Source organism: Limulus polyphemus, unplaced genomic scaffold (assembly GCF_000517525.1).
Source record: "Limulus polyphemus unplaced genomic scaffold, Limulus_polyphemus-2.1.2 Scaffold3185, whole genome shotgun sequence".
NCBI classification, from domain to species: Eukaryota; Metazoa; Arthropoda; class Merostomata; order Xiphosura; family Limulidae; genus Limulus; species Limulus polyphemus.
Genome location: NW_013668795.1, coordinates 41155 through 55678, shown reverse-complemented (window position 1 = coordinate 55678; position 14524 = coordinate 41155). Strand labels below are relative to the sequence as shown.

The 14524-nt window shown below is 35.9% G+C and overlaps 1 protein-coding gene across 1 annotated transcript in view; it reads left to right on the top strand.

Moving 5' to 3' along the window:
• Positions 1–11547: 11547 nt before the first annotated feature.
• Positions 11548–14524, top strand: part of LOC106468839 (LIM/homeobox protein Lhx1-like) — a gene marked incomplete at its 3' end in the record, with an annotated part of 24084 nt that continues 21107 nt past the window's right edge. Inside the window, exon 1 of the mRNA XM_013929282.2 lies at positions 11548–12368. Within this exon, the coding sequence (XP_013784736.2) occupies positions 12193–12368 (176 nt within the window). The remainder of the gene's footprint in view (positions 12369–14524) is intronic.

Sequence of the window (14524 nt, the reverse complement as noted above, 5' to 3'; positions counted from 1 at the left end):
TTTATTAATACTTGTACTTCAGTTTCAGTCTCTACTATTTTCATCAGGGTATTAATACTTGTATTTCAGTTTTAGTATCCTCTACTCTTTCTTTTCATTGTGTATCAACTCTTGTGTTTCTGTTTTGTTTTCCTTTATTTTTCATTGCACTGATAGCTACATTAATCAGTTTAAACCTTTTTATTATCATGTGTTACTTCTTATTAATGGTTTCCAAACTTTGTTTATCTGCTTTTTTATGTTTCAATTTTTTATTTTTTGTGTCCACGGTAATCTCTCAACTTTACCTATATTTGAAGACTGGTTTGTTTTCTTACACTTCATTGCTTGCTGTTGATTTTCCATACGTTTCCTGTCTTTCTTCCTTTTCCATTTTTGTCCTTGTCTCTCATTCTTCACTTAGTTTCAGTACATTTTATCTTATTTGAAATTTCCAATTTTTTCTGATTGGTTACTGAGAATGCTGAAATTTAATCGCGCCTATTTCTCATCCCATATCGGGATTCTCAGTTCCTGTTTGTGCTGTGATGAAATATAATGTATCGATGTTATTTCTGCGTACACTTTCATAATAAGTAAACTTTCAACGGATTCTAGCGTTGTAAGCCCACAGACATACTGCTGTGCCACATGAGCATTGACTAAAATCATTTCTTCGAAAAATGAAGGTTTATATTATATCATAAAGCCAGGCGTTCGTTTATTTGTTTGTTAAGTTATTCGAGGTGTAGCAGCACAAGCCGTCCTTATAATTTAGAAATGACAAACTAGAGGAAAGGCTGCTAGTCAACAACACCTACCGCCAACTTTCGGGCTACTTTAATCGAATAATGGGAAACGATAAATACCCTATATCCCGAGCGCTTTCTAAAGGTGGACCTTTCTTCTTCAGAGGTAAACTGATTAATTGGATTAACGCGCACATTATAACCACCTCACGGCTAAAAGAGCGATCATGTTCGGTGGTAAGAATCAAACCCGCAGATTGCTAATCGAGCGTCCTAACCACCAGGCCATCCAGACGTGGGAGATAGGGCTCAAACTTCGAACACAAAAACTATATCTGCCAAGTTACTGTAGTTTAAAGCTCGTAAACAAAACAACAATTATATGTATGGAGTTTTAAAGGAAAGCAAATTTCAACAGAAATAACGTTTATTGGAAATACGAACAATTACCTCACAGTCGTGCATGATTCTGGCTTAACAAAGCTTATCAAGAATGCTTTCACATGAGTGATCTTTCACGAATTTCTAAAAAAAATTAGGACAAATATGCTCAGTGCTACACTTCGTTTCTCAGTTTTATGCTTTTTTTAAGAGCACAACAACTGCCTTTAAAAAAAACATTGACTTCATTTATAAATTTCTGAAAGTTTCCGGTGACAATTGTAAAACTTCTTAACACTAATATTCTATTGCATTGTGCCGTTGGGGAAGCAGGAAACTTATCAGTATCATATCTGTGTAAATGCTGTTTGAAAATCGCTTCTAAGTTCTAAAGTTTCACAAATCTCGCTATGATTCTATTTTTAAAATATTTCTTGAGAAATATTTATACAAGACAGTGCTCTATCAGTTCATGAGAAAAATCCATTTTTTTGTTACAAGATATTCCAAAAATTTATAAATGATTTTTACATATTAAAAATTATTTGTAATTATTTCATTTCCGTGTTGAACTGTCAGCTGTGGCTCCGTAGTTTCGTAATTAGACTGTCAGCTGTGGCTTCGTAGTTTCGTAATTAGACTGTCAGCTGTGGCTTCGTAGTTTCGTAATTAGACTGTCAGCTGTGGCTTCACAGCAGACAGTCTGGTTACGAAACTACGGAGCTACAGCAGACAGTCTAATTACGAAACTATGGAGCCACAGCTGACATTCTAATTACGAAACTACGGAGCCACAGCTGACAGTCTAATTACGAAACTATGGCTTCATAGTTTCGTAATTGTAGACCTTTCAAATCAATCAACTGGTTGCTTACTCATTAGAAAAGCTGAAAATTATCTAAAACGTTGAGGGAACAAAAGGAAGTTTTAGTCAAAATTAGAACTAGAGAATTAACCATTAATTAAGGAATTAATTAAGATAAAGATTAATACTATTATTTGTTAAGTAAGGAACGTATGACAATTTAGACACTGACTGATAAAGTTGCTCGGGAACGGACAATATCACAATAGGTTCTGACTGGTAATGTATCAAAAAGAAAAAAGACATTGTGGATAGTAACTGATAAAGCTGCCAGGGAACAAGAGACGTTGTAGGTACTGACTGACATAGTTGCTAGGGAACAGACAATATCAGGGTGGCTACTAACTAATAATGTATCAAAGGGAAAGACAACATTGTAGATACTGACTGATAAAGCTGCCAGGGAACAAGAGACGTTGTAGGTACTGACTGATATAGTTGCTAGGGAACAGACAATATCAGGGTGGCTACTAACTAATAATGTATCAAAGGGAAAGACAACATTGTAGATACTGACTGATAAAGCTGCCAGGGAACAGAAGACATTTTATTCACCGACTGATAAAAACTGCTAAAAAAAAGCAAACGGTATTGTAATTACAGACTAAAAGAGTATTTAATGAACAATTTTATAATTATTAGGAGAGGAAGAGATTGCCAAACTGAATTGATAAAATACTTAGTAGTAAAACCGACACATATATTAACAGCAAGCTATGGTGAAAGTATAATTTTTATTGCGGAGTTAATTTTACATATTTGTAGTAAAGTATAATTCAAGAATTAATTGGTTGGTTTTGACTTCTAGTGACACCAAAGGATTTAAAACAACGTAAGAATATTTTCGGGAATGTATTTCCTCATGAGAACACCTTTCAAGGTAGCAGCGCCACTAATAGTTATTGTTTCTTTTCTGTTTTTTTTTTCAGCGCAAAATTACACAATAGGCCATCTGTGCCTTGTCTGCCATGAAGAATCGAGCCCTAGATTTTAACGTTGCAAGTCCGTAAAGTTTGTTTTGAATTTCGCGCAAAGCTACATGAGGGCTATCTGCGCAAGCCATCCTCAATTTAGCAGTGTAAGACTAGATGGAAGGCAGCTAGTCATCACCACCCACCGCCAACTCTTGGGCTACTCTTTTACCAACGGCTGAAAGAGCGAGCATGTTCTGTGTGACAAGGATTCGAACCCGCGACCCGCAGATTGCGAGTCGAGCGCTCTAACCACCTGGCCATGCCGAGCCTGCAAGTCCGTAAAGGCCCACGAATGGAAAGAAAAACTGTTTCACTGATTTCCAGCTTCACAAGTTGTACATACAAGTAGAATTCCATAATTTTTGAAATGTATCCTGTTTTTCGACTTTAATTGTAATTATTACCTAAACTAGAAAATGCATAGTTGATTCGTTACAGACGGTTTGAATTTTAGCGTTTTAATACTTCTGTTGTACTGGTCTAGTAACTTTGAAGCTCAATATTAAACATAACCGATTTTTTAAGTATTTTTCTGTTTCTTTTTTTTTTCAAAATGATGCTTGACACAATTTTGAAATTCGTGCTAATTTGTTTGTTTTTTAAATTTCGCGCAAAGCTACACGAGGGCTATCTGCACTAGCTGTCCCTAATTTAGCAGCGTAAGACTAAAAGGAAGGCAGCTAGTTATCACCACCCACCGCCAACTCTTGGACTACTCTTTTAATAACGAATAGTTGGATTGACCGTCACATTGTAACGCCCCCACGGCTGAAAGGGCGAGCATGTTTGGTGTGACGGGGATTCGAACCCATTCGTGCTAATAACAATAAAAATAGTTATGTTTATTTTAAGATTTTTTTTATTATATTATTGTAAATCTTATTTATTTTATCTTATAACAGATATTCCTCAGACTTGTACAGCGCCTTCTGGTGAGAATTACATAATCAAAATGAATTTGATTGATAACATGCCACTCTTTACTCATAGTAAATCAAATATTCAGTCGTGAGTATTATGCCAATGTCCCTCAAAATTTTTATTCATATATTATGAAACAGTATTAATGACTCCATAGCTTAATTTAATCAGTTAATTAGATAGTACTTTGAATTGATAACTATATAAGTTTTATAAATTTAGTAGTTCAATTAGGTAAAAATGTGAGCAAATTATTGAACCATTGCAGTGTAAAAATTTGTTTATTTGCTAATTTTAGAAACATCCCACAATCTAGTGAGTATTCTCTTCAGAAAACTATTTAAACAAAATCACCGTGATTTGATATCTTTTTGCTAAGCTAAGCCTAATAGTTCGTTCACTGAAGAAACTTGCACTCCGTCTGTACCGCTTGTTGGAGAATTTAATCCCATTTCTCTACTGCCTTTTAAATATGTTTCATTGATCCATACTTCCTTTTTTTTATCAATTTTCCCTCTTTAACCTTTCATCTAGGCTTCGTCCATCCACTGCAGGATGTAGCCTTCTGTCAAATCTTTCCATTTTATCCTATGCTACGAATCTTGTGACGTCATCTCTCCTTTGTCTTCTTCTTGAACTCGTGATGTTGTTTCTTCGTCACATCATTTGTCTTCCTCTTGATCTTGTGATGTCATTTCTCTTCCACACCCTTTGCCTTCCTCTTGATCTTGTAATGCCATTTTTCCACCACATCCTTTGTCTTCCTCTATAACTTGTGATGCCATCTCTCCTTCACATCGTTTGCCTTCCTCTTGATCTTGTGATGCCACCTTTCTTCAACACTCTTTGCCTTCCTCTTGATCTTGTAATGTCATCTCTCCACCACATCCTTTGTCTTCCTCTTTATCTTGTAATGTCATCTCTCCACCACATTATTTGTCTTCCTCCTGATCTTGTAATGTCATCTCTCCACCATATCCTTTGTCTTCCTCTTTATCTTGTGATACCTTCTCTCCTCACATCCTTTGTCTTCTTCTTGAACTCGTGATGTTGTTTCTTCATCACATCATTTGTCTTCCTCTCGATCTTGTGATGTCATCACTCTTCCACATCCTTTGCCCCCCTCCTAATCTCATAATGCCATCTCTCCACCACATTATTTGTCTTCCTCCTGATCTTGTAATGTCATCTCTCCACCATATCCTTTGTCTTCCTCTTTATCTTGTGATACCATCTCTCCTCACATCCTTTGTCTTCCTCTTGATCTTTTTCCCAGCTCTTGTTTGGCATACTGTTGTTAGTGTTGTTCACTTCATGTATGTTAATCTTACCATATGTACTGCCCATGTAACTTTTTTCTGAAAGTCGTTAAATAAATTGTAATCAAATGAGTTTGATATATCTTTGTAAACTTGTAAAGAACTTTCCTAAACTAATACAGTTACTTTTTATATGTCATATGTGCACAGTATGAAGAAATATTTATGACATTCGGGATGTTGTAATACATAACTTCAGTACTTTATTTAAGGGTATCCGCTAATAACTTTCTCTCTGTTGGCGGTATTTACTTTGTTAGACTATCTTATTGAAGTTTAAAAACAACAGGAAGAACTACAAAATACTTACACCTGGTGGCTGGATCATACTTTATTGACTGAACGGTACCTCGTTCGGAAGCTTACACTTTTGTATCTCTTTTCAGTACCGTTAATGAATAGTAAATGAATTATTTAAATCATCTCTCACGTTCGTGACGTATAGTGGTTGTTTACAGGACGTATGTGTTATCATGATGACAGTTTGTTTGGTTATTGAGTATGTATAATGTTTTCATGATGACAGTTAGTTTTCACTATTGAGTATGTATAGTGTTATCGTGATGACAGTTAGTTTTGACCATTGAGTATGTATAGTGTTATCATAATGACAGTTAGTTTTGACCATTGAGTATGTATAGTGTTATCGTGATGACAGTTAGTTTTGACCATTGAGTATGTATAGTGTTATTATGATCACAGTTAGTTTTTACTACTGACCAACAAAGGTTAAACAAAGCCAGAAAGAAGGAGGAACTTAACAGAGAAAGAAAGGTCCTACAAAAACTACATTGTTTTACCTTACTAATATGAAGTAAATTACTCGAAATATAGCATGAAACTAGGAAACTATGGTTTATTACAAGCTTTATTCAAAGGAGTTGTAATGCTAATCTTACAAAGCACTAACACTAACAACACAGGCTGAAACCAAAACAAACAGAATGCAGATAGCCCGTTTTGTAAGTTTCTATTAAGAAAACAACAACAGCATTTTCTTAATAAATGCTGATAACAGGACATTTATTCTTTTCTTTCTCACTACACACCAGGTCTTATACTTCAACATGTTTATATTCGATAGAAGGGATGGGTCATGGAATTATGTAACAACGTTCGATAATGTTTAAGAATGACATTTTTGAACGGTCTCTAAGGCAGGTGTAGAACCAATAGTTTCAAAGAATATTTGTTGAATGATTTAAAGCTTTCGTTACAATCATGCTCAGTTATTGATTAGATGTATATTCCATCCACCTTGGGGACAGTTGGTGAACTATAACCTTAAGTATCATGCTCAGTTATTGATTAGATGTATATTCCATCCACCTTGGGGACAGTTGGTGAACTATAACCTTAAGTATCATGCTCAGATATTGATTAGATGTATAATTCATCCACCTTGGGGACAGTTGGTGCATTATAACCTTAAGTACATGATCAGTTATTGATTAGATGTATATTTCATCCACCTTGGGGACAGTTGGTGCATTATAACCTTAAGTATCATGCTCAGTTATTGATTAGATGTATATTACATCCACCTTGGAGACAGTTTGTGAATATAACCTTAAGTATCATACTCAGTTATTGATTAGATGTATATTCCATCCACCTTGGAGACAGTTGGTGATATACGTGTTATGATATACGTGGCAGAACGTGCCGACTGATTTTGGAAAAACTGACAGGCGTACAAAAGAATTACCCTAAAAATCAAATACAAGTTTCGTTTCCATGAAAACCACGAACGAAGAAGAAGGTGAAGAACACGTGAAGAAGGCCTCAGTACAGAAGCCGAAACGTCGTCCTCTTTTTCACTCGACAGGCAGTTGCATTTCATCAAAGTTCTAAAACCTACTATGTCTACGCTGCCTGTAGTTCTATTTAAACAACACGAACGATGATTTCAAAGTAACTCCCAGCAACAGTGACAAGTTTTTGTTGTGTCCAACTAACTTGTTTAAAAAGCGATAAAACTGATGTCATAAGAAGTTTCAGTTTTTTAGTGCTTCCCACACAAACAAATAGTTTATCATTTAATGTGCTTGTTACTCCAATGGCATCCCCCCCTCACATACACACACACACTTATACCCTCTATACGAGACACAGAAATTGTCTACGGAGTGTTTTGAAATCTATCTCCGAAACCAAATTCAAACTTGTAAGACAACTTCAAAAATATGCAATGTTAATACTATATGATTTTGAAAATATCTAGAGAGTTCTACTTATAACAAAAACAGTTAGCTAAACTGCAAATTGAACGTTAAATGGGTCATAAAATCAGTCTTTTGGGCGTCGGAACAAGTGGGTCAGCACACCATTCGCCCTCACCCCTAATAAATTTTGATAGGTTTATGAATTTACACGATACAAGTTTATTTTTGGTCCAAAACAGATAGATCCTAAAATAAATTTGGTAGCTGAAAATACATTAAGGTAAAAACAGAAAGTCGAGTCAGTTGATCGTCAAATTATTTTTACACTCCAATTTTTCGTCTTACCTTGACCCCCCCACTGCATCAAAGTAGGCCAAAACTGCCACTCTAATTGTAAAAAAAAAAATAGTCAAAGGAGCATAACTTCTAAACATTCCCTGATTTCCGCCTTTCGGCAGGTGCTGTTTTGGTAAGCATGATTCGCTTCCGCCCCTCCCCCCATATACTTAAACAATTTGCTTCCAACGTCTATAGTTTGATGTGTTAAAAACTTAGTGAGGGAGATTTAATGTTCTATATTACAGATTGAGTCATTTTGAGCTATTGTTGTTGACCAACAGAAAACATCTATGATGACTTCCGTCAGGGCCGTAGACGGAGGGGGGGGGGGTAAAACCCAAAAATTCCTTCGATCCTGGTAAAAAGAAATCTAATTTCTTTGGGTTGCTAGTTGTTAAGCACAAAGCTACATAATGGGCTATCTTTGCTCTACCTACCACAAGTATCGAAACCTTAATTTTAGTGTAAAAGCCAGCATACTTATCACTGAGCCACTTGGGGGCGTCTAGTTCTTATTACTTAGTTTTGCCATTTGTAAATACTTTGAATTTGTATGCTATTTTACTACCGTATTTGTATGTTTCTTATGTTACTGTTAATTCATCCCAACTTGTATGTTTGTAAGCCACATTTATGTTTTTTTTTCTAAATATTGTATTTTTGTAATTGGGGGGAGGGGCTTCTCCATAAAAATTACTAAAAAAGCAAAGTTATTTTTTATAAAGAGAAACTACTCAAGATGTTAAATATAAACCAAACAAAATATTAAGAGTGGCAACATTTTGGGGGTCATATCCCCCGAATTGAATCCTGATTATGGTCTTTAATGAGTGTAAAGTGTAATGAGGAGATGCCAGTTGTGTGCGAACATTTCTGATAAACATAAATGATTTGCTAGAAGTCCTTTCGCTATGCCAATATTTATGTTTTCCTTAAATTAACATTTTTAATAAATAATATCAGGAAACAACTTATCTTAGTGGCTTCATGTGGCATCGATTTCAAGTGTAAACATTTATTGGTGAGTTTATTTGTTTGAAGTTAAGCACAAAGCTACACAATGGCTATCTGCGCTGTACATACTACGAGTACCAAAACCCGGTTTCTAGTGTCATAAGTCTTCAGGTTGACCACTGAACCACTGAGGGGCGCCATTGGTGAAACTAATAAATTTAATTTGTTTGTTTCTTTGAAGTTAAGCACAAAGCTACACAATGGGCTATCTGTGCTCTGCCCACCACGAGTATCGAAACCCGGTTTCTCGCGTTGTAAGTCCGTAGACATATCGCTGTGTCAATGAGGAGCATCTAATTTCTATTACATAGTTTTACTACTTGTCAGGAATTTGAATTTCATTTGCTCGTTTCTTACCGTACTTGTATGTTTCTTATGTTACTTTTAAGTCAGCACAACTTATATGTTTGCAAACTGTATTTTATATATTGAAAAAATATTCTATTTTTGTAATGTGGGGCTTCCCAATCAAAACTGTTAAAAATCAAAGTTCATTTTAACAGGAAGAGAAACTGCCCAAAGTGTTAAAACATAAACCAAACGTCTATCTGAGCTTGTAGGTGAAGACATCACTAGTTTATCCGGATGTAGCTTGGCAAGCTATACTACAGTTTCCTACACTACAACCTGAGCTTGTAGGTGAAGACATCACTAGTTTATCCGGATGTAACTTGGCAAGCTATACTACAGTTTCCTACTCTACAACCTGAGCTTGTAGGTGAAGACATCACTAGTTTACCCGGTTGTAGCTTGGCAAGCTATACTACAGTTTCCTACTCTACAACCTGAGCTTGTAGGTGAAGACATCACTAGTTTACCCGGTTGTAGCTTGGCAAGCTATACTACAGTTTCCTACACTACAACCTGAGCTTGTAGGTGAAGACAACACTAGTTTACCCGGTTGTAGCTTGGCAAGCTATACTACAGTTTCCTACTCTACAACCTGAGCTTGTAGGTAAAGACATCACTAGTTTATCCGGATGTAACTTGGCAAGCTATACTACAGTTTCCTACTCTTCAACCTGAGCTTGTAGGTGAAGACATCACTGGTTTACCCGGTTGTAGCTTGGCAAGCTATGCTACCTGAGATTGTAGGTGAAGACATCATTAGTTTACTCGGTTGTAGCTTGGCAAGCTATACTACAGTTTCCTACTCTACAACCTGAGCTTGTAGGTGAAGACATCACTAGTTTACCCGGTTGTAGCTTGGCAAGCTATACTACAGTTTCCTACACTACAACCTGAGCTTGTAGGTGAAGACAACACTAGTTTACCCGGTTGTAGCTTGGCAAGCTATACTACAGTTTCCTACTCTACAACCTGAGCTTGTAGGTAAAGACATCACTAGTTTACTCGGTTGTAGCTTGGCAAGCTATACTACAGTTTCCTACTCTACAACCTGGCAACTCCCAGTCATCCCTCTTTTTGTGTGTGTGTGCGCGTTTTTTCTAGTACATTACCGGTTGAGAAGCAGCTCTCGCCGTGTCCGCGTCGTTCGCGATCTGCGAAGGACGTTCCCTGTTTAGCCAGTTGAAGGATGGTATCTGGTTAGTGTAGGTGACAACGCTGCAGTTATTTTCATATTAGCGTAACATTTACTGTATTTACACAGTATCATCTGAGGAAGAATTTTACTCTTTTCAGGTTGAATTCATTAAAATATACACCGATCAATATCTCAATGTCATTTGTATTGTTCTTATAAGGTCGGTGTTAGACAATTATATTGTTATCGCCAAAGAAATCTAAGTTATTCTCTGGTATCAGCAGGAAGAAAGACCAACGAACATCGTCTTTACATATTCACAATTTTTTATTGTTCTGCTACTCTATTTTACCGTTGTTTATAATGTATATTACTTGTCGTTATTGATAACAGACTTTATTTGTAGTTGTTTATAATAGATATTACTTGTCGTTGTTGATAACAGACTTTAATTGTCGGTGTTGATAATAAACATTACTTTTCGTTGTTTATAATAGGTATTACTTGTCGTTGTTGATAACAGACTTTAATTGTCGGTGTTGATAATAAACATTACTTTTCGTTGTTTATAATAGGTATTACTTGTCGTTGTTGATAACAGACTTTAATTGTCGGTGTTGATAATAAACATTACTTGTCGTTGTTGATAACAGGCTTTACTTGTCGTTCTTGATAAATGATATTACTTGTCGTTGTTCATAATAGATATTATTTGTCGTTGTTGATAACAGACTTTACCTGTCGTTGTTGATAACAGACTTTAATTGTCGGTGTTGATAATAAACATTACTTTTCGTTGTTTATAATAGGTATTACTTGTCGTTGTTGATAACAGACTTTACTTGTCGTTGTTGAAGTAAACTTTTCTCTTTGAACAACCAAATGACAGTATCATTGAATTGTTTCATAGTTTAAGAGATTTATTATATTTATTATCAAAGTTGTTGTTTTGTTTTTTTTGGGGGGGGGTCACTCTTCTGTGTTTATCTTTGACTAAAGATGATTAATGCGGGCATGTCCTTAGTAGATATCTTCATCAAAAACCAACTTTATTTAGTTACTAATTGACTTGGCTGCTTGTGTTGCTTCGCGCACATACTGTGAAAGGACTTACGAAACAACTTATAACATTACTCCGACCTCCGAGGCAATTCTAGAGAATTTGCGTGTTAGACTCTGCACTACGTTCTTAAAGCTATGGTATTCGAGCACGGGCTAGTTTCCATGGCAACCACCAACTTGACAGACAGGTCTTGGTCCCGCCTTTACCGCACGACTAGTAAAATAAATTTGACGGAGCGTAGGGCGCGGTGTATGAGAAGGGAAGACTGTCGAGGACGACAGCAGATGCGTTTCGCTGAGCTTTGTGTTCCAGGAGGTATCATGCTTCGTTTCTGATCGTCTGAACTAGATCACAGATTTATCCTCTCCTCTAACAATACACCCACCTTGTGCAGTGGCTTACCCCATCTGGTGGCCATTTCCGAATCACGTGGACCTTTAACTGTCTAGTAAGTAGTAGCGGCTCAGACCAGAATAGTGTAGAACCTTAAACTTGGAGGTTCAAAATCGTTGAGACCGTAGTTGTTCGATTCTCTCACAGTCAGATCTAGATTGATTTAGGCTTTTTTTATATCTTCAATATTTTTCACGGTGACACTGATTTTCAGAAGAATTGTTAAATTAGTATCAGGACATTAGCCCTATCGGCAGGTTCACGTATAGTAGCCGTAACACTCAATCTCGAAGCCTCTTCACAAATATCCCGCTTGTCTGGCTGAGAGTGGACTGGCTCGATAACACGACATTAACGGCTCTCGAACAGCCCAATCGTCCAGAAATCGGCATAGGATGAGACGATAACCGTCATCGAGTGCGACAGGGGTCAGAAAAAAAAAGCAATATCCTCGGAGTTCAACCGGTCTGGGACAGAATAAGTTGCCCGGCGTTGGTCAGCCATCCGAACAGGGCTCAAGAACCGCATTTTTTCTACATACACTATGAAGATGGTCCAGTGTGCAGGGTGCGATCGGCCAATCTTGGACCGTTTCTTACTGAATGTCCTGGATCGGTCCTGGCACGCTGCTTGCGTCCACTGTTGCGAGTGCAAGTGCAACCTGACAGAAAAGTGTTTCTCCCGGGATGGAAAACTTTACTGCCGGAACGACTTTTTCAAGTAGGTTAATCACGTTTGTTTTCAGTCTTACCGATTTTAACAATTTCTTTTCATACTAAACACGATCTTTTCATTCTCATACTAAACACGATCTCTTCATTTAACTAACCCTAAAGTATCTAACAAACAGTACGACTTTAAGTATATGAAACGTAGTGCGTTTGAATACACCAAATATGTTTAATTTATATTTCAAAAATAGCTTTAAATGGTACTTGAAAAATAGTTTTTGTAGAAATTTTAAACAATGATATACTAATTTTTAAGTAGTTTATAAATAACGATATAAAACAACTAAACTTGCTGTGTAATTGCTGCAGATCACATATACTAATAAGCATTAGCTGTAAGTATAGTGTAGACCTGATGAACACACTTGCTCACTGAATTAAAGCCCTACATTTAGCTTGTCTAGAAGAAGAGTTCATTTTGATGGTTGTTTTATGTAAACAAAATGATCCTTTATTTTATGTAATTATGTAAACAAAATGATCCTTTGTTTTACGTAGTTATATAAACAAAATAATCCTTTGTTTTACGTAATTATGTAAACAAAACCATTCTTTGTTTTACGTAATTATGTAAACAAAATGATCCTTTGTTTGCGTAATTATGTAAACAAAATGATCCTTTATGGTACGTAATTATATAAACAAAATGATCCTTTGTTTACGTAATTATGTAAACAAAATGATTCTTTGTTTTACGTAATTATGTAAACAAAATGATCCTTTGTTTTACGTAATTATGTAAACAAAATGATCCTTTGTTTAACGTAATTATGTAAACAAAAATGATCCTTTGTTTTACGTAATTATGTAAACAAAATGGAGCATTCATTGAACAAAAGAGGACCGAGTTTTAATAGTTTGCCTCTGTTAATATTTCCTTCGAGTTGTCTTGGGAAATCCAAAGTTTATTAAGTAAAATAACAATATTTTTTAACCCGTGTAAAATGTCAATATCTGAAATACTTACTAGAGAAAGAGCCGAATTCGTTGATTTGTACCGAATACATTAGAGGAACGTATATATTTAAACGCCTATAAAAAGAAGCTTAATTTGTAGCTTTTGAGCTTTTTTCATTGAGTTCTATGTATACACGTATCATGCAAGTTTTACAATGAATAATAATAACAATTAGAATTTAAGATGACCACCACTGAAAGCGCTAGAAGAACGTTCTTGCTTGTTATGATTTCAGGTTAATTTATTTTTACTTTACTAAAGCATTTTACGTTTTTTTATGCTTTAATTTACTATTGTACGTAGTGCTATCTTTTGTTTTTAATTTACTTTTGTGTGTAGAGCTAGCTATTTTGTGTTTTAATTTCGAAATTAAATCTGGAACCAACAGCATATGTTAGTAAAGAAGTTATATACTTCACCAATAAGTTTGTTTAGTTGAAGCCTAATATGCGGTACAAAGTGTGCGGCCTGTAAAGGGTTTTAGTGTTGTTAGATCTCTATTTTATCACATGTCATCTTGAAAGGATAACCATACATTATGCATGTCCATCATGGAGATTCCAAGATATCAATAAAAGTTTCAAAGAAAAGTAATATCCTTATTAAAATAAAGAAATGTTTAATATTTTTATTGTAGAGAAAACCTAAACTAAAGCTTATTTCAAGCGTGAGGCATGGCTAACTTTCTCACGTGACTACCAAGTCGCCAGTAACGTTCATTTAAATCGAAGCGTAGGATAAGTCCCTGTTTATGCAAACAGAAACAACAACAACTATTTTACAAGAGTCTCTGGAAGACCCACCCTATAGTATGTGTAAGGACATATTTCGATGCTGCAAGGTTAAGACGTGTGTGTAAGTGACCAATGTGCTTGCTTGAAAAGTGATTGATTCACGACATCCGTCTGTATTATCACACCCACTTGTTATTTAAGTGTAAGAACTGGTTTTCAGCTCGGTAAAGGTGAAAGCCTGTTAACGAAAGATTGAGAACCATTTCTATACAATTTTTGTATATAAATGTATATATACGTATGGGTAAAAAGGACGTGGGCCAGCTATGTGTATGGAAAAGTTTACTTGGTTTGCTGGGATGAAAAGTGGCTCGAGTTTGTTTGTTATGAATTTCGCGCAAAGCTACACGAGGGCTATCTGCGCTAGCCGTCCCTGATTTAGCAGTGTAAGAC